Source organism: Lepisosteus platostomus, chromosome 19, assembly GCF_059453375.1.
Source record: "Lepisosteus platostomus isolate fLepPlt1 chromosome 19, fLepPlt1.hap1, whole genome shotgun sequence".
Taxonomy (NCBI): Eukaryota; Metazoa; Chordata; class Actinopteri; order Semionotiformes; family Lepisosteidae; genus Lepisosteus; species Lepisosteus platostomus.
Window position 1 is genome coordinate 17,555,539 of NC_142629.1, and position 24,630 is coordinate 17,580,168.

Consider the following 24,630-nt stretch of genomic DNA (forward strand, 5'->3'; position numbering starts at 1 on the left):
TAACAATTTACTTATATTAAGAATTATAATGGTTTAAATTTAGGGTAAAAGTAAAACCTTCAATTATAGGACTGAACTGAAATAACAAGCCTGATGTAAAATGAGCATCGCAATTTATACTGTAAGATATTCACACTCTGTAATATAATGACAATGTTAGTACTTCAGTGCACCTGAATCCCTGTGGGGTTCTAGTGTGAGGAATTGAAGGTACAGAACAATGAAAGATACTTGATTTGTGCATGGTTAATGTTTATTTCACAACAAGGAATATTTACACCCTACAAATATCTTTAGTTCTTGGCGGTGAGAGCTGCCTTGTGTCCGGAAGCTGAGTGTGGAGCAGGGTCCTCTTCATGAGAGAGCAGGTCATTTTCTGTTCATTTCCCCAGGCTGACCTGGAAAGGGGAACAAGAGTGAATGAAAAACCTGGAGTTTCTCAGTCAAAGCCATTGGGTTTCACACTGAATTGACAATGAAAGATACAAATCATGAAGATGACAGAACTGTATGCATTAGTACACAACTGTTTTGTCACAATATCATTTTCTATAGAATGAAGATAACCTTCAGAAGTAATATCCTTTCATTTTCCAGAAAGCGGGCTGTGCGTTCTACTGCCAAGCGTTCAGAAGAAGCAGATCTACCTGTTCCTGTGGGGGTGTTGTGCTCAATGGTGGGGCCAACAACAGGACGAGTGGCTCTTCTGGTTGTTCCAGTTGTCTTGGTTGTAGGGGTTTGGGTGGAAGCCCTGCTCTTAGATTCTCCTTCTGATGAAATGGGGGAAAAGGAAGAGATTAAGCCTTGAAGGAGACAAATCCTGAAGCCCTGGTTCAGGAACTGGTATGTGAAAGGAAGGGAAAACCAGTAAATGGAGTCTGAAAAGAGACTTACTACACTCATAAAGTCTGTTGATCTTCAGGATATCCGTTTTGGTCAGCCAGCTGCCCTGACCTATTTTCCTGTTGTTGTCCGGAATGGGTACCAGTGTTTTCAAACCACTGTGTTTAGCAAAAAATCCCCTGAAATGAAAAAAAGTCTTTATTATTTTTCAGCTTTATCATAGATCAATGTTTCAGATTGTAAACAGCTCAATGTAACAGTAGTGGAACAAGTGGAACCATGTTTTCCTTTCTGAGAAATACCCAAAAGATGAGAATATTCAAATCAGTTGAGATTCTTTTTTTAGAGACTGTGTACATGTAAAGTGATTACTGTTACACTGTGGTAGAGAATATGCTCTTCTCCTTTCAGAAAAGGATCATAAGATCTAAACATACATAACAAAGGAAAACTCTCCCTATAGAAAGAATGCAAGATCAGTAAAGGCTCCTGGTGAATATGACAGATGTTGTAAAGACATTTAATCATTGATCACATTCAGCTTTTACGCTGCCTGTTTTCTTCAACACAGGAAGCTTTCTGCACATTCTGAATAACATGTGAGATTCCCTCATTTCATTTCCCAATAAGAAGATACTGAACATTTCACTCACGATTTGTAATGAAGAATTGAGTCATAGTCATAAGGAGTGCCCAGGTTATTGGTGACTCTTTTTACAAACTGATCTTCGAAACCTTGTAAAACAGAAAAGCATTTAGTTTGCAATAGGTTACAGCCACTCAACGGGTCAGGGTTTTATTTGGTTTGAAGTCTAAGGCTCCACAGGTCCAAAGAGAAAACTGGTCAGAGGACAGCAGATTTGAATGTTGCTCCTTTGTTTCAAGACACAGCTTTGTTTTCATCCTCACTAGTCAAGATTACGTTGCCAACAGACAACAGTTTCAGTTTTCCAACTCAAGAAAACAAGAACTAGAGAGGGATGTGTCTGCAAATATATCTGGATTCAGAGGTTTAGATCAAAATTACAACATGAATTAAAAGAGAAGCTCAAAATTATGTTGAACCTCAATATGTCTGGTCCAATCCAATACCAAGCCAATATAATCTGGGTACAGTCTTTGTAGTGCTGCAGAAAGCATATGTCATAACATGTTTTTCCTGAGTAAATTCTAAAGTAGCTAGGCTAGCTAACTTTACTTAAGTAATATTGCTCCTATTACATCTTTTATGCACAAATTAGCTTCTTCAATTATCTTCCTGAGTAACTGTTCCCTGACACTAAGTGCTCCACACCTGGCCTGATATTATTCCACAGGACCTTGATGTAGCTGTCTCTGTCGCCCCGGTTGTGCTCATGGTGGAAGCCCAGGGCGTGCATCACCTCATGGCTGATGATGTTTTTCTGCACACAGCCAGTCCTGGACAGTGAGATGTCCTGTTTCCCTCCTTTGTGGCCAAAGAAAGACCAACAGCTTCCAAACCAAAGACACACAGCAGACCAGAAATCAGTGTTTTGCAACATGAAAAGACCACATAAGCTCCTGTGCCCATCTGGATCCTCTGTTAGATCACTGGTCCCACAGCAGTGACACAAAATAGCAGCAGATCTCATTTGACAGTAACGTACCAGAAAAACATATTTATTAAGTGACTTCTTAGAAATTTCCAGAAATAGATGCTCTGAATATTTGTATCCTTGCACTTCCTGAAGATAAGATTCTAAACCACTTTTTGGGTTTTGTGGTCTCTGGACAATAGTTAGACTATATTATAATGGATTTTGTTCAATACTGCAGTGTAAGAACCTTCAACCTCTTATACAGGTTATTGAATATTATGAGCATCATCAGTTTTATCAATACTTTTACTTAGTCTTGGGGAGAAGACACAAAGCTTGTCATTCAACAATCTCTGATTCACATTGATCAGAATCATTAAAAAAATCATGGTACTCTACATCAGTTTATCAATCATGAAACACTACACTGGCCGATCCACTACATCTTCCATAACATATTGAAGTCTTTTTCAGGTGTTAACATTTATCGCTTACTACAGCTCAAGATTTGCATTAGAAAATGCAGACCATCCAGAATCAACATTTAGCTTAAAAAGAAATAGCTACAAAATCACTATATGCATAAAAAATTAAATCAAGAACTAACTGAAAATAATTTAAACAGTTTAAAAAGTACATTTATCCTGCAGATAAACATTTTGTGGTCTAGAGGTATAGCTGAATTTATAGGTGTAGATCATTACTTGTGTATGAACCACAAAGGACTTTGCTAAGAAAATGCCTGAAATTGCACTGTCTTAACGAACAGAGTGAAGGCTATATGCATTTTCCCACTTATAGGGATATTTCCCTGTTCAGAAAGGTTGGGCAAATGTTTTAAAAAAAAATGTCTTCAGTACATTTTGGAGTTCCAACCTCAGAGCCACCCTTCTCTGCTCTGCTGTGAATTTGACTAAAGGATTCTGTATAATATTGAACTCACCCATCGAGGGAGCGGAAGTTTAAGTAATCTCTCTCTCTGGATCGGGGAGTGAAGACGATACAGGTGACAGTGGAGATCGCAGACAGGGCTTGATTGATCTGTACTCTTTGCGGAACAGCTGGAGAATAAAAGGAAAAAACTATTCCCGGTCATAATTTTGCATTTGCAAGAATCAAAAGATGTTTGATTGATGTTTGACTGTACTAATGTCACTCTACATAGTCATATTTCAGATTCATAACTAACACAAAAAGGTGTAAAGCTCTTTTGAAACAGGATTCAAACTTGACAGCAGATGTGGTGGAAGTTTTTATTTACTTTTGTGTTGTGCACTTTCTGTTTATTTTGAATCCAACATAACAAAACCTCAATTTTCTGCAACACATTACAAGGAAGAGCTTGGGATTGACATATACAGAGGTGAAAGTGTACTCACAGAATTCTGGGTCTATGACGTATGGTATGTATACAGCTCCATCAGAGGACTTGGGCCAGAAGCACTGTCGACCCCTGGGGCAGATCAGAGCGCTCCTCTGGTTGGAGTAGGCAATATCTGTAAATTTGATGGAGTGGCTTGATGTGAAGGGCATTGCTGGAACAAAAAACAGAAGGAAGAGTCCATTAAATTCTCTCAATTTAATAAGAGACCGTTCCTTTGAAGCTGAAGAAAGTGAGCTTCAGTATAATATGATCATTTATACACAACTGAAGTGCAACGCGACTAAGTCTAAGTAAAAGTACCCAATATGAGATGCTCGTACTGTAGGTTAATTTAAATGTGCATAATAATCTGTGGCAGGTGTTTTAAAGTCACATATCCCTGAACGTCTACCATCTAAAGTATCATTTAATGAGTACATCCAATAAATCACTTTAGCATTGACATGAAGTTTTTCACTTCATCTTAAGTTATGGGGCAACTTTAAAAACTTATTTCTTATTAATTGGACAATATTCTAAAGCAGTGACTGTCTCTTAAAACTACTTGCTTCATCCTGTCCTTCTGGGAGGCCAGCTCACTTGAATAATGAATGACACTTACTTTCCACAGAGTTGACATTAATAATCACTTCCATGGCAGAAACTTCATCACCTGAGACAACAGGGCACAAAAACATTAGTTTATTCCGAAGAGGTGGAGTGTAGAGAAACTGTTTGGAGTAAAGTGCAATACACTTGAGAATATCAGCTTGAATGCTGTAGGTTAAGTCAGCTCAGACATGATCTTGTCAGTCTGTTATACAGTGTGGACCATCACAACAAGAGTGACATAACCCACCAGACAGAGAGGGGAGAATTGGTCACTTTTTAGAATGTACTACTTTAATCAATATGTTATTTTTTTCTTTCTATTTATGGACCCGAAACTAGAAACAATTTTTGATAAATCCAGGTCAGCACTTCTACCCTCATCACTAACAAACCATGTACAGTATAAACCTATATTGAAACGTGTACTGTAGAGCTCACAGATGAAGACTCCTAACACTCCAATACACAACCTTATCATATACCCATGATACTCAATTAATGAATGTTCCCCAACTTATTCAAGGACAGCTGCAATAGACTAATATGTTATGTGTTCGGTATGTTTAGCTCATCACAGGCCTGTAGTTCACTTGTCTTTGTTGTTTTTTCTCATTTGTCCTCTTTCTCTAAGACATTGTCACTCACCACCTTGATCCTCTGTTGTTTGGACTCTCTCTGTAACCTAAGAGACATTACAAAACACAAATTAGAAATGAATATCACGGCTTTTACAAAGACTTCAATACCCCCTAAAATATCCCAATAACTGGTGCAATAATTCAACATGATTGGAGAAGGATTTACATTTAAGTTTCTAAAGTAGCCCCACCTACCAGCACTGGAGAGGCAGAAATCTGGAAAACTGGGAGAAGGACAGTGATCCAGGCGAGGAGCTCCATGTCTAAAAGGATCTGAGCAGCAGTGAAGGTGCTGGGATGAGAGTTCAGCAGCAGTCTGGCTGGAGGTGAGAGCTGGAGGTGTCCAGTGTCCCAGGGTGAGAAGTGAAACCCCTTATAGAGCCCCAGAGAGCCCCAGTTGCGTCACCTCTGGCTTTTGTGCCTGGGAATGGGAATACTGACCTGGTAGGAAAAACAGGAATGGTGAATTGATGAGATGCAGGAATGCAGGCTTGTCACTTTGTAATGCCAGTCCAGACTGCAAGCTCTTCCCTATCAAAATCACAACCCAAGTCATCCTTAACCAATACTATGTAAAGTTCCAAAGCAACTAATGTTTTAGACCAACACATCTGCATACTAATGTACAGATAGCAACACACAAGTGCAAGATGGCTGCCTTATTTTGTTCTGCCTCTGTCCTCTACTGTAAATATTCAGCCAAATAGCATCTCTGGCTATGTTCAAAGAAAAATATTGAAATAATACTGCAAAGATGTTTTTTTAGAAATCTTTGTATGAGTCTGAGAACTTGAAGAAGGGACATGGTTGGTGGTCTTGATGTAAAAGCTACAAGAAAATTGAATATCCTTTTCTGTGTTGACTTACCCATAAACATTCATAAGCACTTTATCCCAAGACACCAATATCCACAGCCACACACCTCCATTAAAAGGCAATTAGCAGTTACTGCACTAGAAACCATGTTAGCAAAAAAATGTTTTTCTTTACAGTTCTATTGATTATTCTCTCATCAACGTCCTTGGATGACCTGGTCTTTACTGATTGCCGACTCCTCCAGTAGTTTTTCTTTTTCAAAATGTTCTGTATCGTTGAGCTTTTGGTGCCCAAACCCACTGCAATGGTTCTAACTGGCTCTTACCTTCACACGTTACCTTCTTTGTGATGGACAGCTCTCTAGTTGTCATCTTGTCTTCTCTTTTCTTAACTCAAGAGGCAGATTCAAAAATTATCTTCAAGGACTGAAACCAAGACTATGTATCACAGCTCTTTTATTACAGCCACTTGTCCCAGTACTCGTGCTCACCTGACTGAACACAACACATGACTTTGTTTTAACACAGATTAACATGTATGCAAAATAGTATCAAGAAATAAATTACTGTGTTTTTGCATAAATAGTTTTCATTAGTATACAGCAAAAATGTGAAATTTCACCTCAGTCCCAATATTTTTACTTGTCACTGTATGTTTTTTACCTTGTGCAGAAGAAACAGTGAAAGCATTTGAGTCAAATACTGTGAAAAACTTGTGTAAATCATAATAAAACAAAATGTTCCCATTTTCTACTTAATCTTTGTTTTTTTATTGTCATAGATAAAATACTTACAACCCTGAACTATTTGCCTTCACAGTTCAAATGATTATTCTGTCACCAACTGCTGTCATCTTCCTTGGATGATCTGGGCTTTACTAATTGCTTACTGCTTCAGCAGTTTTTATTTTTCAAAATGTTCTGTATCACTGATTTTGCAATGCCCAATCTCTCTGCAATTGGAATTTACTTTGCTCTTATCTTCACGTTTGCTAGCTCTTTCATCACAGACAGCTCTTACCTTATTATCTTCTGCCTTAACTCAAGGGGTAGATTCAAAAATAAACTCCAAAGCTTGAAAACAAGACTAAATACTCACAGCTCTTCCAAATTTTGCCAAATCATGCAATATTAAACCCCTGAGTTATTAGAAACAGCTGACAGCCATTTGTCCCAGTAATTATGCTCACCTAACTGAAACCAACAAATAACATTGCTCTAACATGGATTAACATGTATACAAAATAATACCTAGAACTACAATTTTGTACTTTTGCTTCACATTAATCTTTTTTCCTTAAAATGTCCATTATTATATGGCAAAAATGCCTAATTTTACCTCACTGTCCCAATATTTTCACAGTATGTTTTTCACCTTGTGCAGAAGAAACAGTGAAGGCATTTGAGTCAAATACTCTGAAACATTTATGTAAATCTGGACAAAATGGTCCCTTTTTCTGCTTCATCTTTGTGAGAGAGTTTTTGGGGGAGTTTTGAATCTACTTATAATATATGCTGTACCTCTTAATTAGAATACATTGCCTTGGCAGCAGTAAGAATACAAGATGGACATGAACTCACGCACATTGTACTGTATTAGTGCAGGACAGTGGAACCTGTTTAAAAGTGTCATTTGTAAAGAGCTTTGGCAGGTGTGACCAGTCTGAGGTAATCAGGACATTCCAGTAACAGCACATGATGCAGATTTGAGATACAGCAGAATGTACAGCCTGAGTGAAGGGCTGTGGTCACTATCGTAAAATTGACCATTTTTGAAAAGTAGTTTAGAAACAATGACCTGACGGATAAGGTCATGAGGCCATTGTTCCTCTTGTGTAGAAGACCAGTTGGGCTATGATTACTGTAGTTGGGTAGCTGGTTAATTACAGTTTGCTCATGTACAGAGCTCAGGGCACAATCATCCAGACTGCTCTCAGTTTTAAGTCTTGGAACCCTTACACCTGCTGATTTCTATTCCTGATGACCTCTGATGCATATCTGAACTAATCACTTAGCAATATAAACAGTGACACTGTAGTTAAACAAGAGCTTCAGACTGACGTGACAGGCAGTTTTTTTTCTTGGCTCCACCTGAAAACGTATTAAAGATATCGAGCCTGTTTACAGAAGCCCCCATGAGTTACAAGTTTCAATATACTTTTTCCCATGGCCATCTGAGTAATCACAGTTAGTGCATGAAATCCCTATTAGTGTTTGAGAGCCACAGGAATGTGAATGAAAGGATTTAGAAACACGCAGGCGAGCTGTGGGGTCTAGGACACTCACTGTGCTATAACCTGATCTAAACTCTGAACCAAGATGTCAGATTTTACATGTGTAAACATTTATCATGCACTCAATTTACCACCTTTCTACTTCTTATTAGTCATGCAGCTGATGTGTTCATGTAATAAGTTACAAGAACATGAGAAAGTTCAAATAAGAGGACAGTATTTGATCCATGTAGCCCTTTTGGTTACTGATATCAGTTTGATTATATAATCTCATGGAGCCGTTCCTCGAAAGTAAAGAGGCTGTTGGTTTCAACAAAATGTCTGGATTGCCTGTGCCAATCTCCCACAACTCTTTGCATAAAGAACATATAAATACACTTCCTCATCCATTCACATTTCACTTGGTTCATGTCAAAGTAGTCCACGTTGTATGACTGCAACTCAAATTTATTTTAAATGGTTAACTGCAGCAACTACTTCACTCATTAGCATCAAACTAGAGCACTGTACTGAAGTATATGTTATATTAAAAAAAACTCAAATTTCTCAGCCTCAGTGCAACCCCAATTCTAAACTTTAGACCATTCCCTAAGCATTATATATGGATAAAAGGTTATACTGCAACCTCAGAGACCAGGAGGAGCTGGAGACGACGGCTTCACTCGTTAAACCAGACAGACCCACCAGTGCTTGTGAAGAGTCGGAGCCTACCTGGCAGGAGATGAACCATTTCCTAAAAAGCTCTTGAGCAGGATCAGCACCAGAGCCAAATGCTGTCCAGTAGAAGTCTCCCAAGTTCAGCGAGAGGCTCAGGAGCAGACTCTGGGAGCTGGTGAAAGCAGCAGGGAGGTAGAACTCAGTCAAGGAAAGCTGGATGATTGCAAAGAGGTGTGTGAGGCCATGGGGGTAGTGGCTGCCACTATGGACAACTTAGGCTCAGAGTCTACTCTGTCGCTGATGCCTCTCTCCTCTCTGATCTCCTCTGAGATCAAGCCCTAGGCCCCTCACAATGCTGACTTCACTCGTGGTGTCCTGAGCTCAATGAGCTTCACCACCAGCTCTCACCCTCTGGCTAGTCCTTTTCAGGGAGAAGCAGTGAAACGCCTTTGACTTGATCAATCCAGTTTGACCAGAGCTGCTCTATCGCCTTCTTTGCCTTAATGGAAGGCCGACTTGGCTTCCTCCAGCCACTGACATCATCTCCTGACACCTCCGGGCCGGGTCTCACACAAACCAGAGTCTCCAGAGTCTCACTCTCACACTCAGACTCAGCTCACTCATTACACCCAGTCTCCAGCTCCTCAGTGTCAGGCTGAGCCTTGACACACTCATGTTAGAACCACACAACCTCTCAGTGCCTCACTGTCGTGTCCTACAGTAGGCTCTGCACAGACAGCTGACAGCACACCATTCCTGCGCCCAGTCACCAATGCTAACTACCTCCACCCTCAGTGGAGCTTATCTTTCTCTACTCGACGATTTCCGAAACAGATTGAGGTATGGTGAAATGTTTAGGAACTAATAACGTTCAAGGAAAATTGATTAAAGCAACGTCATAGTGTCCCTAGAAGGCTTCTATAGGCACCTTGCATTTTGGCTCAAGCCCAGGTTGTGGTGTTTCTCTGAGCCAAGATGGCTTCTGAGCAGGCAGGGATCTGGAAGCAGGTGTGCATTATCGAGCTGGACACACCTGGCCATTCCACATGAGGATTGTAGGGCTTTTGGGATAGGTTCCCATGGAATTAGCCCAGCCCCTGTAATTAATGAAGAGGGTTATAAAAGTGAAGTTTGGAAGGAAAGCATTTATATTGTGCTTTGAATTGGAGAGGATCATTAGAATTATTCAGTGTGAGTTTTGCCAATGTTCCTGTGGCTCTGGGATACTCAGATATGTTTGGTGAGAGGAGCAAGATGTCAGTGGTTTGGAAAATTCAACCAGATCTTTTTCTGACGCCAGTTGCCCCTCTGTGGGACTTGTCAAGCTGAGCTGTGGCTTGGAAATGCAGTAAGTGATGCTGTCATGTGGGAGTACCACATGTGCTGGGATTTTGTGTAAAAGAAGTGTGTGTGCCAGCTCATGGATAAGCTATGCTGATGCTGAGGAGTAAATTGGCATTGCAGAACTACATTCAGCAGCACTGAGCAGGAGCTGTTCAGGGTGTTCCATGCAAAAACAAGTTTTTCCACATTGGTGTTTCTGTTTTTTCTAGACTTGCTCTAGATGAGGGTTAGCTAGCTGCACTGCCTCTGGAGGCAGTAGGTCCTTCAGCACAGGACTGACCCTCTGCACAATTGAGTCTTCATGGGTTCGTACAGTACCTTGCATTGATCCATCCTGTAGGTCCTTTTGTGCTAAAGGCTGCTTCCTCACAGCAGTATCTCCACTGGACAGTGATGGAAACCATCCTTCAACGATGGTTATGATCTGGGTGAGGTTGAGCATGCTCTCCATGCTTGGGAGTCCAATGTGTGACAGGCCTGGGTACGAGTGTCCAGTGTGTGGTGTCAGGACGTGGTCATGCTAGCTTTCCTTTCAAGGGGTGCAGGAGAGGTGTGCTCTTGGTATTTTATTTTTTTTCCCCACTTCTGAAAAGAGCCCTGTTGATCACATGGGAAGAATGGAGAGGTGTGCTGGGAAGCCTTTTTCTTCTGCCCTGGGAATAACAGAGACTGGCAACTGAAGCTCTTGAACAGGAAGGGGAGATCTTCAGCACTGCATCTGTGATGTGGAACCAAGATCTGTGGTTTGTATGGGGCTCCTCTGACCTTCTGTCATGTCCTTGAGCCTGCTCTTGTCACATCTATGTCATGTCTGTACAATAAAGCCAAGGTGTCAGTGGAAGTCTCCTGTACAGCCATTAACTTTGAACTCTGTCCTCCGTACTGGTGCCAATGGTTAGTCCCCGATGCTTTATTGAAACTGAAGATCAATACATTCAGGGGTAGCTTTCATTGGACTACAATGCAAAGTGGAGGGAAATTGCTGTATCTTCTCATGTACTGTTCAGTTTTAAGAGATGAATGGTACCTTGCACTAACCAAGGAGCTTCAGTTGTCACAGCTGTAAAGCAAGTCTCTGCCTTTTTTATCTGTGCAACTGCAGAAGAAGGCATCTATAGACCTCATCCTGAAACACCAATTGAAGTGGTCTTACAGGTCCTCCACTATTTACCCAGGAGCACTGGGGCGAGAGTGCAGTAAAGTTAATTGATCACTCACTGACAGGAGCTCCTTTAAGGGTTCTCATTTTGTTGTGACTCCTTCAGAATTGTACGTCACCTGGAGGGTTGGTCCAAGTCCTTAACTGACCTTTTACTAGGCAAGTATGGAACCTGCAGAGCTCAGCCTCCCACAAAATGGGGTTGAGACAGTCTCTGCTTAATCTAGAGCATATTGGGTTTTGTTACTACAGTGCAGTGAGAGAGCATCTTTTGTTGATTTATTTAATATGGGTACAGGGCACAGTTACCATTCTACCTCAGTTATTTTGTATAGCTACTTTGGCATTGTGGAGGGGACGTGGGGGCAGGCATATAATTACTTGGTTATTATACTGGGGAGCTGCTTCTATTGCAAGCATTATTATTGGTCAATAAGGGGAGGCATCTATTCAATTCCTGTTGGCCAGACGTGGGGAGCTGAGAAGCCAATCAGATCGTTTTCTAGATGACGATCTTCAAACACTCCTCTCAGAAACCGGATATGTTTGAAGTTCTTAAAAGTACAGAACTGGTAGGATTACAGGAAGACACAGTTGTATAAATTAAATAGAAGGGAATTTTCTATCCTCTGAATCATATTTACATCTTCATTCAAACACAAGACACAACATGAAGAAAACTCTGACTTCCTGATACAGGGGAGTATCAGCAGAATGCCAAGTTTGCACCATGAGTGTGTGAGACGAGAGATGAAAGAATTTAGGAATCCCTATATCTGTGACAGTGCTGACTTTCTGATGAGAGAAAAAGAAACACGTTAGTGTTCATTTGCTAATGAAAGGACTCTCTCCAGTTTCAATTGGATTATTTTAGACCTGAAGGCTTCTTCTTCTGGGAAGGAGAGATCCTGCACACTGAGCTCGTTGGAGGACACAGCTGCCACAATGCAGGTAGGAGTATCTCTGCTCTGCCGGCGCACAGCCTGTGTTTTACAGTACAGGCTCTTTTGCACAAAGCACCTGTCAAATGTAAAGCGCTTTGTAAAATACCATCTCTTCCCTCGTGTATACTTGTCTCTGTCGTAATCATGTGTGCACCTGTCCTCCAGTAGTGTCTGGACGTAAACTGGATTCTCTAAGTATCACTCTGTCCGCCTGCTTCATTGGAAGAATGTATGAATGTTCTTGTAAAATGTTTATTCATGGAAGATAAACTTTTGATGTTCGTTATCACATCACTATGTTTTGAACTACGAATTTCTGTTTGTATAACTTTTGTGATGCCACCACGGGCACTGCACTGAATGGGAGGTAATTTAAGATTTCACTCAGACTTTTGATCTCATTAAGATCGTGGAACTGAAGTACTGCAACATAAAGCACCGCAATGATGGTAGAAGTGGAACGAAACAGAGGAGAACTCGTACCCACAGGCCACATAAATCAAACCCAGAGATGACAGAGTAGAAACTGAAGCCAAGCTGCACACAAACTACAGCTGACTGGATATGGTGAGTACATGATTTCCCATTTGGAAAAGGACATAGGGAACATGTTGGAAGACAACAGGAAAACAAAGACTTTGTATTAAATAAACCATAGCAAAACAAAGAAAGGGCTGGGGAAGAAGAGAGAAAAAGCAAAAGGTAAAGAAATAATCAAGAACAGATAGTATAAGATAAAAAAGTAAAAAACAGACAGATCTACAATCCTTTAACTCACCAGATCGAGGACTCCTGTCTGTTTCTTTATGACCTCGCTACCTGCCATGGGAGTTTGGGCAGGCGTTTGCAACTCCTCTGTAGATTTCTCCTGATGCCGATTATAAAACTGCCTCAGAACTTAATTTAGGGAGATTTCAATGGCTGTTTGCTTAAGTCAGTTCTCCCTAATGATGATCAGTCTGTAAAAGGCTACACAAGAGGTTCTAGAACGTTAGATCCCTGTTATGGTAACATTAAGAATGCCTGTAAAGTTCATATCGAACCACCAACATCTGATCTAATCCAAAAAGAAAGAGCAGGAATTCAAAGCTGTGATAGATTGAGAGGGGAAAGTGATTCAGAGGAAGATATAGGAAGAATTGAAACAGGCTAAAAGAGATTACAAGTCCAAGGTGGAGAAACTAATGAATAGAAATAATGTACAGGAGGCGTGGTGTAGGATCTTAACCATGATTGGCCAGGTGCCCCTAAGTAATGTGTGCTTGCTTCAGCACCACCCCCGGGAAATGAACTGAGAACCAGGAGAACCTACTACTGTAACATCTAAACAAGTGGAGTGCGTGTTTTTTGTGTTTTAAGGACTCAAAAATGAACGTGCCTGGAAAATCTGGAAGGCAATACTTTGCAGTAATGAAAAAGTCATGAAGAGCTTAGTCCTGTACTTTCTAAATTATTCCAAAAGCCACTGGAGGGATATACAGTTCTGAGTTTGTGGAAGACATCTGCATAACTATATCTTAAACATCTATAACCTGTTAAGTTCAAATATTTCTGTCCAGTTACATTGTACATTACAGTTACATTACAGTTTATTGGCTATAGGTTTATGAGCTCTTGATGTGCAAGACAAATTCTCTTAGAGGCAATAAAGGTTAATTCATTCAGTGAAGTCATAATAGTCTTTAGAAGGGACTGAAAGAGAAAAAAGGGAAAGTTAAAATGGGCTTAACAAGCACACAGTTACTTTTTGAATTCAAGGAGGGAGGTTTGTTTTGTACGGGTGAGAAGACATAATTGGATCAATTTTTGAGGGAGAACATGGAAAGATTTATTTTTTACTTTGAGAAGAAATTTAGTTTTTCATATGGGTACATTATTTGTTCTCCAGGGTGTTTTGGAGACAAGTTCCTCAGTGTTTGTTTGTTTTATTTGATCAGGGTAGACCTGTGTTTTTAACTGTTATTTGCCTAAGGTGTGTTCTGGTCTGGTTCTGATCGACCCGACAGATGACTGAAACCCCCACGGCATCACACTGTCATTTAGTTTACATGGAATATTTCCTACCTAAGAGCAACGTGTTTCAATCTGAAGTCTAGCTTTTCGATTTTGAATAGAAAGCCTGACATGACTTTCACTTTCTTATTTTCTCAGCAACAGTCTGGCCTCCCAGAGTCTCCTGTTGAATTCGCTCTCTGCCTGTTCTCACTCCTCCAGCTGGTCTGTGGAGAGTGAGCAGCTGCGACAGGTCACCCCTGAGGCTGGAGGAAGGGCTCTCCTGTGGGTGAAGTGTCCTGTTCTCCTGTGGGGTGAACAGTACTTCATCAGCACAGCTGATCTTAAGGTCTTCTGTAACTGAAGGGATTGATTTGTGTTTATTTTATTTTAGCGACTTCCTAAGATTTCAGGAAAAGGTGTGTTTTGTTGTTCACATGTTTTTAAACAGTGTACAAGTAGGTGGCACTCTTCCCTGTGGCCCATAATTTCCATACCAAAGCCCCAGTATATATTAGTGCCCTGGGGTACTGTAAAACTAGCTTTGGGAAGGCCAGTAACTATCTGAGTAACACAAAGGGGTGTTGGGCAGGTTAACCTTTACTTGTGTGAAACTGACTGATTTTTAGGCTCATAATGATTTTCCATATCAATTATATATACACCAAACAGACATGAAATGGTTACATACTGTAGCAGTTTGGTTCTACAGTAAGTAGTCTTGTTTCATAGTGAAATCTGTTTTCATATTTGTTGAGGGAAGAATGATTATATCTTCAGTGATTTCTGATTGTATTTCTCAACTCTCAACAGTGCTGATGATCACAGGCCTTTCCCCTGAGTCCTTGAGCTGGGGGGATCACGAGGACACCTGGACACTCAACACAGTCTGCAGCCTCACCTGCATGAGAGGTCATTCTGAACAGCAAGCTCTTACATCATTAATAGGGAGTTATGATGCAGGGTTTTGTCATTCAGGGGTTTAAAAGATATCACATTCCTAATTATATTAAGAAATGTTGATATGAAAACAAAATAATAGAGTGATCATTTTATCACTTGATACACATTTTCTGTTTTCAGTAAATAGCTCTGCACTTTGAGTAACAAATGTTGAATCTCTTCATTTCCCTTGTTTTTCAAGGAATCAGTTGATAGTTTAGTGTTTTGTGAAAAAAAAAGGAAATGTAAACTAACTTTGTAAGCACACAAAGAATGGATTACCTTATGAAATGTCTTTTTCTGAGTAAACTTCCAGTTCCTTTCATTATGTCTATGCTGTGGGGACTAAACAGATCTCTCAGCGACCTGGATAGACATTAAGATTGATTTACATTTGATATGTTTTTGTCTAAAAGTAGTAAACTGTAAATATGTTGAAGAGCTGTCAAAACAGATTCTGTTTCCTGCAGATTAAAAGTTAATTCCTCAAATGTTGAAAGTGTTTATTTTCTCTGTCACTGACTGCTAGTTACATATTTTTTAGAGTTTGAGTGTTTCTTCCTTTAAATATGTGTATCTTAATCTTTTGTTCTTTAGTCTGTCCTCAAAATGCCTCCATAAATATGGAATGGTGTGTTATAGCACCAGACAGGTGTTAATTAACTATAATGCTCTTTCAGAGGGCAGGGCTGCTCTGCTCATTCAGGACTGTGATTGTTTTCCTGATCATGTGCTCAGCCCCAGGAAAGCACATTAAACCTCTCTGATGGGTTGACATTCTCTTTCAATTCTTGCCAATTACATGAAATGTCTACACAAAACCCATTGTAAAAAACATGGGATTCTCTCAAGTCTTCCATTTCTCAGGAGTCAAGCTGCAAGCAGGACTAGACTGAGCTGAACCTGCCAGGACTAGAGCTGCTCTTCCAGATCCTTATTAGTGCTGGACCCAGTCTGGACAAGAGCAATAGTCATTTAGAGGGGGCTGTGATATTAAGAAAGTGCAAGCATCACTAAAGAACTATTTTAGCAATAGGAGGTGTCCCATCACCCAGTTGCTTGTGCACATTCAAGCAACAGCTGGAGTTGTACAACAACTGCCATGAAGCACCCTAAATTCATGACTAACAGGCACCCCGAGCAGCCTGCACGGGCAAAGGAAACGCATGTAAGCTCGTTAAACAAACGGGAGAATAATACCCTGTTAAAATGCTCTCTGCCTACATAAAAAGTGACCCCACCAAGATACCCAAACAATTTGGTTTAAGAAAACAATCCAAGGACACCAGTTTATTGCAAAAATTGAACAAAAAGAAACCGTACAGTCGTAACCCGGGCGGCTGTTGTCCAGACGCTCCGCCGGTCCGCAGTCTGGAGCCCCGGGAGAGGAAACGCTCCAGTCAGGACAGCCGGCCGGAGAGACGGTGGGCACCTGGGTCCGCAAGGCGAATCCGGCTGCTCGAACAGTTGAGAAAAAGCGTTTTTAATACATGTAGTCGCAAGTTCTGCCTCTCGCCTTAACCTACACAGTTAACAGCACATTTGGAAAGCAAAAATAAGGTTTATTAGCAGGGAGGTGTTCAACGGAGCGAAACCGTGTTTTACCCGTACTGACCATTTCCCTGTGGTATTTCCCCCACCCTCAGATTAAGTGAGCGCAGCTGTGGGCTTCTTCACAATCTACTGCTTTGCCATACTGAGAAAAGTCAATTAGTCCTGGGATTTCTCCGACTAAAACACAAAGCTCTTTCTTTAAACCCGAAAGCAAGAGGCTCTGCAAGCAGAGTGCAGACCGGTTGGATTCTCACCTTCAAACTGACCGCTCATCTGTCCAGTTTCACGCCACACGGGAGCTCTGCGTTTCGGCGTCCAGGCTGTTGTAGAGGACAGGAAGGCCGGGGAGCTGGAGAGGAGGAACTAGGGAATAAGACACCTGCTGGAACACCACTAACAGACCTGAGCAAGCATTAAAGATACAGGTAGCCATTTTAAATAGTAGCAACAACGATCCGTTCCATTTCGCCTGTTAAAAGATAAGAAAGTTACTGGTTTAGTTTGAGTTCAACGTCTCTTTGAAAGCCAGCAAACCTTTTTTAAAAATGCAGTTACTTGTCGCCTTCTTAATTATTTTGAAGCTCTGATGCCTTTTCTTGTTTCATTTTGAACTTTTCCCATCTAAAAAGGAAGAAAACTTGTTAAACATTCTGCTACCCAAATAAAGCGATCGGTGCAAAGCCGGTATTTAAGGACAAAGACGCAATACTGCTGCCAGAACAATTTTTAAGGGAGACTAATTGAAGGCGGATAAAGATTAATCACACCTGGCTCTGGACTGTTAATTAATTAGAAATGTGTAAAACATGGACTGGATCCTGGAGTTGACATGGATCCCCCAGTCTTTCCGACACAAGTAACTGGAGTTAATCCCGTTCCATACTTTTAACTACACCGCTGATGAAATAACCTTATTAAAACTTTAATTGAGGATTTAGGATTTGTTTGCAGTTTAATTCAAAATACAATATTCATCCCCATCTAACATCAATAGTAAAAGGTTAGAAGGTAGCTACACCCTTACACGAGAAACAGTTTCAGAATTCCCGTCTTTTAGCTTTGGGTCAAGCAGTAAGAATTATACTGTTAGTGTTTGACAGTCAGTCTCACCTGTGATTACTGTACTGTGATTACTGTAGTGTACGTCACTCACTGACCGTGGTTCCCTTTTAACTGTAGAACCTGTGTATACAGTGTATAATACGGTATAGATTTTTAATGCCTTTTTAAAGTAATCAAAATTAATTTGCGTCTCTTAGAGATTACACTTATGAGTTAATACAAATCTCCTAAACACCTGTCGCACTCTGCTTCCACTAGTTTATTGTCAGTTGTCGGATATTCCTAAACAACACTTTCATTACCTGCACTGTGCACTTGACTACCATAACTTTCACGTATTATAGTACATGAAATAATAGCGTCTCTCATAGTAATAATAAGAAGCGATGTGATGCCCCATTGATTGCAAAACTAACTTTTACATCCTTGTCACTGTTCTGTTTTCAATGAATACACCAGTTCACTTTCTAGTTACATGCATGGCTTTTTATTTTCAAATCTTTAATCTTTAAAGTTCTATGTGGAACCTTGTCAAACGCCCATGGAAATATAAATATACTATGTCGAGACACCTACTGTTCTTAAGGAACTAAAGGGATATTCTGCCCGGACACCAGCTGGAGTACAAAACATGTAAACCAATGTAATCGTCCATGTAGTTTTTTTAAAGTTGTCTTTAGAATCATTAAAGACATTTTGTTTAAAAAATAAATTAATGCTTGATGAGAGATAAGACTGGGGAACCGCCTCATCTCGGAACTATGACTTGATTTTAGTCTGAATAAGAGATGTACATGGCCGGTTTTCTGCATGGCCGGCCTGGTGGCTCCGCGGGCTGAACCATCGGACACTTCTAAAGTTCAGAGAGCAGATCGACTCCCGGAGAGTCGTGTGAGTTAAAGTCGAGCCCCGAGCCTCCCCGTCAGTCTGAGACCTAATTCCCGGTCTGAGACCTAATCCCCGGGTGAAGCTCTCATGCTGTCGGGGTGAGTTTGTCGGAGTGGCTGTTCTCTACCACGCCGGCCGTTTTGGGGGGCTCCATTTTCGGGGCCTTCCAAAACAGGGAAAATGGGGGGTTTAAGTCCTTTATAAATGCATAGATCGGAATTCAATTCGAAAAAGCAGCCCCTTATACCACTGAGACACCTGCAGGGCAGGTGTGGCACTGGCAGTGAAAGAGAGGTGCAGTCCTAACTAGGAGCGACAGGGGTCTCTCTCCAGTACATTTCTCTTGATTCGACCAGCTGGCCGCAAGCTAAACGAGTCGGGCGAACAGTTTTGTAGGAGAATGTCACTGTGTTAGGTTCTATGAAAATTCTTAGCCGTTATATACTTTATGTGTGATTTGGTGAGTTCAGGTTTCTATTTATCTTCAGTACCGTGAGTGTTGAGCCCTTGTAACCGAGCGCACAGCTGTCATTCAGGAGCCGAGCCCGCCCCCAGAGTGACCTTCCTCAGCGGACACGCCCCGTCCACCTGTTCCACAGGTGCGCCCGGCAAGATGGCGGCGGGGTGAGTTTCTGCGGCGTGAGGTCCGTTTGCGTTTAATGTCGCATTTTCTTAATTTAAATACAAAAACTCAAATTTCACTTTGTAGAAGGCTTGATAAAATGTATTGCCCTTGCATCATTTGTTAATTGCATTTGTTTTTGTTTAATTTGTGTTTTAGGACGCCGAAATGAGTGTTCTGTCCATTTGAGCGTGCTCTCGAAGTTTTAAAAGTCTGCATTCAGCGTTCTTATACTACCTTTCATGTAAGTATGTTTTGTAAGACAATGTGTGTTTCTTTTAACGAAAAAGGGGTTTTATTTAATCTTCAAACATTTGCTTTCTAAAGTCAGCAGCTGTGAAATCTCCGCTTGTCGGATTCGGGCTATAATAACGCTTTCCACTCCGAAATGATAAAATATTGTAAAGGTTTAATTTACTAATTCGTTTGTTTTTTATATCTCCAGGTGACAAAATATATCAGAAACGTGGCTTCAGTTATGAAAAAGTGTTTTTTCCAAGGTCAGTTCTATTCCTGGTTTGCACTCTACTATTTAAATAGTATATGAAAGACAATGCGCATTTCCAACATTTTAACCTCAGAACGGGTTTATACTAACTATAGAACTTATTTTTGTTTTGTTGTGTTTTTGTTGAATAGAAAAAGAAACGCTAAGGCACTGGTTCTTTTTTTATGATACTTTTATTCATTTATTGAATTCACTGGGTAAAGATGGATAATGCCGACACATTTTATCGATGGTTTTCAAAGCAGAGTTTATTTGAATATTATACACGCTGTGTTACCTGGTCTTGTATTGTAGCATCGAATTTCAATGTGGCTGAACGTATTTTCTTAGTAACGAAAACGTAGGACTGAGATGTATTGGTGATTTCAATTTGTTCAATTTGTGTTTTTATATATCTTTATTCGCGCATTTTATTTAAACAGTTAGTAGACTTCAGAACGTTAAGTAAATCGATTCTGCAAGTCCGATATCCTGTTAACTTGATCCTTTTTCTTTTGCCTTCAGTTCTGCGGCTCCTGGTTCTCTGCGCTCCGGCGATCTCCTTTCCAGCTCCACTCCAGCAACTCGACGAGCGTTGGCCAAGTTCTTCTCAACAATGTGTGCTTTTTGTTACATTTGATTTTTGTTACCAGTGGCTTGATCTGTAATGTCCCGATTCAGTGCTGTATTTTATTCTTGACCTGCATGTTTTCTGTTGACTGCTGCTGTTGTATGTGCTTTGAATTCTGCAATAAAAACTCTCGTTTCATTGTCTGCATTGTCCTGTATTTTCGAAGGTGTGAAGTGTTGTCTTGCGCGTGCGCCACGCACCGCAAGGCGACAACCCATCGCACTGACCTGGAAAAGTGCGAGGACGCCCGCCTTTTTAGATAGTCTGGGGGGGAATAGGGTCCCTAGGAGGGAGCGTGGGTCTAGCCCTGGGGGGAGGAGAAGGGAGGATAGCTCTAGCCAAGCCCCCTCGCTCCCAGCAGGAGGGGAAGGCAGGCTGGAGATGGCCTCGGCCCGAGAGAGAGGAGGCACCCAGGGCGGACTCAGCCTATCAGTCACAGCTTGCAACTGACAGCTTTCTAAGTCCACACCCCAGGAGACCTGCCTCTCTGCAGGGACCAAAGCCACCACCAACCTGCCATCCTCTCCTGCCGGGAGCGAGTGGGCCTGGCTAGAGCTGCGGTCAATCAGCCAGCCCCCGCCTACCCCTCTCCAATGAGGGGGGGTGGGCGAGGCTCGGCTTGATTGCTACCAGACCCCGAGAGAAACCCCAGATACTAAGTTTTTTGGCGGGAAAATCTGGACACGCTTAAAAAGGGGGTAGCCTTTGACCTTTTTAAGTCAAAAAGCGATAGGGCGTCCCCTTGCGGCCACAAACTGTAAGCAAAATCTCTCCGCCAAAAAACTCACCAACACCGGGGTTTTTCAGGGCCAAGGGGGTACAGAACTCTGCACAAGAAATCAAAGAACAAAATCAAGGTTCAATCAACAATTTATTGAGCGAAAATAGCATACAAAACAAAGCATTACAATACGTCGGATGCACAGGATTCAAAGTGAAAATGAACATGCATTTCAATTACAAAGTGTCAAAGCACGGCTACATTAACGCAAAATACTGTTACAAGTCAACAGAGTAAGAAAACATTTGCAAACAACTACAAGTTAAGATACAGAAACACACAGCACGTTACTGTTTCTCCGAGTTATCAGTCGAGGCAGCGACCGGAATGAAGACTGGAACTTCGTTGCATTTCCTGCAATAAAACAAAAATCAGTATTAACTTTCGGTTACAAACAATCTCGAAATGATCCCAGCTAGTTAGACCGAGCTTCTGTATTGAACGGACACGTTCAGAACATTTACAAGAATAAAGCGCTTAGTCTGGTGTAACTGAAAATGCTCCTGTTCAAAGAGGGTATTGAAGCAGTTACATTTCAAGTGTGAATACCCAAAGCACAATACAGCTACGGGGTGTCGATTGCAGACTCGCATTCTTTTTCTGAAACAATTTAGTTAACACAAACTATTCATCCATATCGTTATAGGCTCCGTCGTTTTGTGATGCAATTCGAAAGCCTAAACGGTTTCTGAATATTCTATTAGACGCAGAAAACGGTTTCTATAAACAGCAGGCCTACAATGTTGTCGGGTCAAAACCATTTCTGCCGGGGAGAAATCAAGTATCTCCTAGTTTGAGTCTTTTTTTGACAAGGTGCATCACATTTCCAACAACAATTCTCGGGAGATACTTCAAAATGATACGTGTAAACGAATAAAAAGTTTTATACTTACATCGGTAATTCCAGTAGCTGAGCCAAGCATGTCCTGCCCGAAGAAACCAAACTGGAAACACAAGAACACACGTATTTAGACGATTATTTAAAGATAATTTAAACCAAGGTTTCTTAGTAGCAAATAGCGTTTTCACCAGGCTAGATAGCGCAGAAAACATTTAAAAAAGATACGTGTAAAGAAATTAGTATAACGTTTATACTTACTTGGATAATTGCAGCAGCTGAGCCAAACATGTCCTGCCTGAAGACACACAAATACGGAATTTAGATTTTAAAGACCATCTAAACTAACAAGTATTCGTTGCAAGAGAGATTTGTATCAATTTTTCCTGAGAGGTTTAGACTACATAATTACATACGTTAAATTTTATCTATATTAAAATAAAGGAAAAATAAAAAATAACCATAAAAGACGCGGAACAAACGCACTCAGCTCCGCTCTCTCCAGCAGAACCTGGCGCACAGGTGCGCGGGGCGTGGCCTGCGAGAGATGTCATTCGAGTGGGCGTGGCTACAGACTGACGTTACAGGCAGCTTTTTTCTTGGCTCCACGTGAAAACTTATTAAAGATATCGAGCATGTTTACAGAAGCCCCCATGAGTTACAAGTTTCAATATCCTTTTTCCCATGGCCATCTGAGTAATCACAGTTAGTGCATGAAATCCCTATTAGTGTTTGAGAGCCACAGGAATGTGAATGAAAGGATTTAGAAACATGCAGGAGAGCTGTGGGGTCTTGGACACTCACTGTGCTATAACCTGATCTAAACTCTGCACCAAGATGTCAGATTTTACATGTGTAAACATTTATCATGCACTCAATTTACCACCTTTCTACTTCTTATTAGTCATGCAGCTGATGTGTTCATGTAATAAGTTACAGGAACATGAGAAAGTTCAAATAAGAGGACAGTATTTGATCCATGTAGCCCTTTTGGTTACTGATATCAGTTTGATTGGATAATCTCATGCAGCCATTGCTCGAAAGAAAACAGTATGTTGATTTAAAAAAATGTCTGGATCGCCTGTACCATTCTCCCACAACTCTTTGTGTAAAGAACTTTTAAATACAGTTCCCCATGGCATCCTTTCACGTTTCCCTTGGGTCATGTCAAAGTTGTAAATACTACTTTACATGCAATTTTTTTAACTGGTTAACTGCAGCAACTACTTGACTCATTAGCATAACACTAGTGCAGTGTACTGAGGTACAGTACATGTTATATTCCAATAAACTCAAAATTCTCAGCCTCAGAGTAACCCCACCAGTGCTTTTGAAGAGTCGGAGCCTACCTGGCAGGAGATGAACCATTTCCTAAGGAGGTCTAGAGCAGGATCAGCACCAGAGCCAAATGGTGTCCAGGACAAGACTCCCAAGTACTGCGAGAGCTCAGGCGCAGACTCTGGGAGCTGGTGAAAGCAGCAGGGAGGAAGAACTCAGTCAAGGAAAGCTGGCTGAAGAGGTGTGTGAGGCCATGAGGGTAGTGGCTGCCACTATGGACACCAACAGGCAGAACTGACTCTCCAGACACCCCTCACAGCCTGCTGGGGAAGGGTCTTCCCAGTTTTTCTTTCTTTACACACACTCTCCCCCAAGAGTGGTGATGATCACAGCCCACTCATCTGGAGACCCTGGACATGTGGAGGACATGTCTGGACCTCCAGCCCCTGGACTCTCGGTCCTCTCCGATCTGCTCTGAGACCATGCCTTAGGCTCGTCACGTCGTCACATCTCTCATGACCAGCCAAACCCCTGGGTTTCCAGGTGCCTAAGAAGGGAAGACCAGGAGGAAACAGTGGTGACGCCACATTTATAGGGCTAAAAAGAGGTTTACAGAAATCATGAGAGTAAAATGAGAAACTCATATATGGGGTTGTCTGAGTACATGAGGAGACCCTAAGCAGAAACAAATAAAATGTTATTTCAGGCTCAGGTCATGATTGAAAAAAGTCACCCTGCTAGTTTGTTTAAATGTCGACTTTCCAAAGCACCAGTCCAGTTCTCCGTGAAAACAGAAGGAGGCTGTTCAACATGAAAAATCAGTTAATAAAACATCAGCCAATACAGGGCATCTAAAGTACTGGAAGGAATTCTGTCTCTCAAAGTAATGCCTCAATCTCCTTAGTTAACTAAAATTACAACATTCTCATCAAACATTGTTATTGTTTTAAATACAGAGGACTCTATTAGCAAAGCATGTTTTTATAATGGGTCTGGGACACTGACTTTCTCCTTTGCGATACATCGACTGAGAGCACCATTCCAATCATAGCAGGCATCAACAAGTGTTCTGACATAGGAAGAGAAATAATATTGGGCACTGAAACGAATGTGTAAGGGTTATAAATCACAAATCTGTATATGTATAAAGGTAAAAACTGTATAAACCATAATCAAATCATTCTCTTTCTCTCTTAATCTATTTCTGAAATAGATTGAGGTGTGCTGTGCTGAAGGGTTTAAAAAGAACACACTGAATGTTCAGGGAAAATGTATTAAAGCAATGTCATAGTGTCCTTGAAGGCTTCTGTAGGCACCTTCCATTTTGGCTTAAGCCCAGGCTGTGGTGTTTCTGAGCCAAGATGGCTTCTGAGCAGGCAGGGATCTGG

At 41.1% G+C, this 24,630-nt stretch overlaps 2 protein-coding genes and 1 long non-coding RNA gene across 4 annotated transcripts in view; 1 reads left to right on the forward strand and 2 right to left on the reverse strand.

Moving 5' to 3' along the window:
* Positions 1-20,488, forward strand: part of LOC148645296 (uncharacterized) — a 123,846-nt gene extending 103,358 nt beyond the window's left edge. Inside the window, exon 15 of the transcript XR_015928268.1 lies at positions 20,240-20,488. The gene's annotated coding sequence lies outside the window, so the exon portion shown is untranslated. The remainder of the gene's footprint in view (positions 1-20,239) is intronic.
* LOC148645305 (hatching enzyme 1.2-like) lies at positions 236-5,564 on the reverse strand. The gene is made up of 10 exons (XM_088612604.1): positions 5,211-5,564; positions 5,023-5,059; positions 4,388-4,438; positions 3,782-3,937; positions 3,346-3,463; positions 2,138-2,316; positions 1,497-1,578; positions 895-1,022; positions 648-770; positions 236-398 (listed from the first exon to the last, which is right to left on the reverse strand). The coding sequence occupies exons 1-10, from the start codon at positions 5,274-5,276 to the stop codon at positions 370-372; spliced, it is 969 nt and encodes a 322-aa protein (XP_088468730.1). The 5' UTR covers positions 5,277-5,564; the 3' UTR covers positions 236-369.
* A 709-nt stretch (positions 20,489-21,197) lies between the features above and the next one.
* Positions 21,198-24,625, reverse strand: LOC148645306 (uncharacterized). Of its 2 annotated transcripts, XR_015928285.1 has the most exons (4): positions 22,451-24,625; positions 22,226-22,258; positions 22,020-22,070; positions 21,198-21,480 (listed from the first exon to the last, which is right to left on the reverse strand). It is a non-coding gene; the product is annotated as an uncharacterized LOC148645306 (long non-coding RNA). The 2 variants fall into 2 exon arrangements; XR_015928284.1 differs by having other exon boundaries at positions 22,226-24,625.
* Positions 24,626-24,630: the final 5 nt, after the last annotated feature.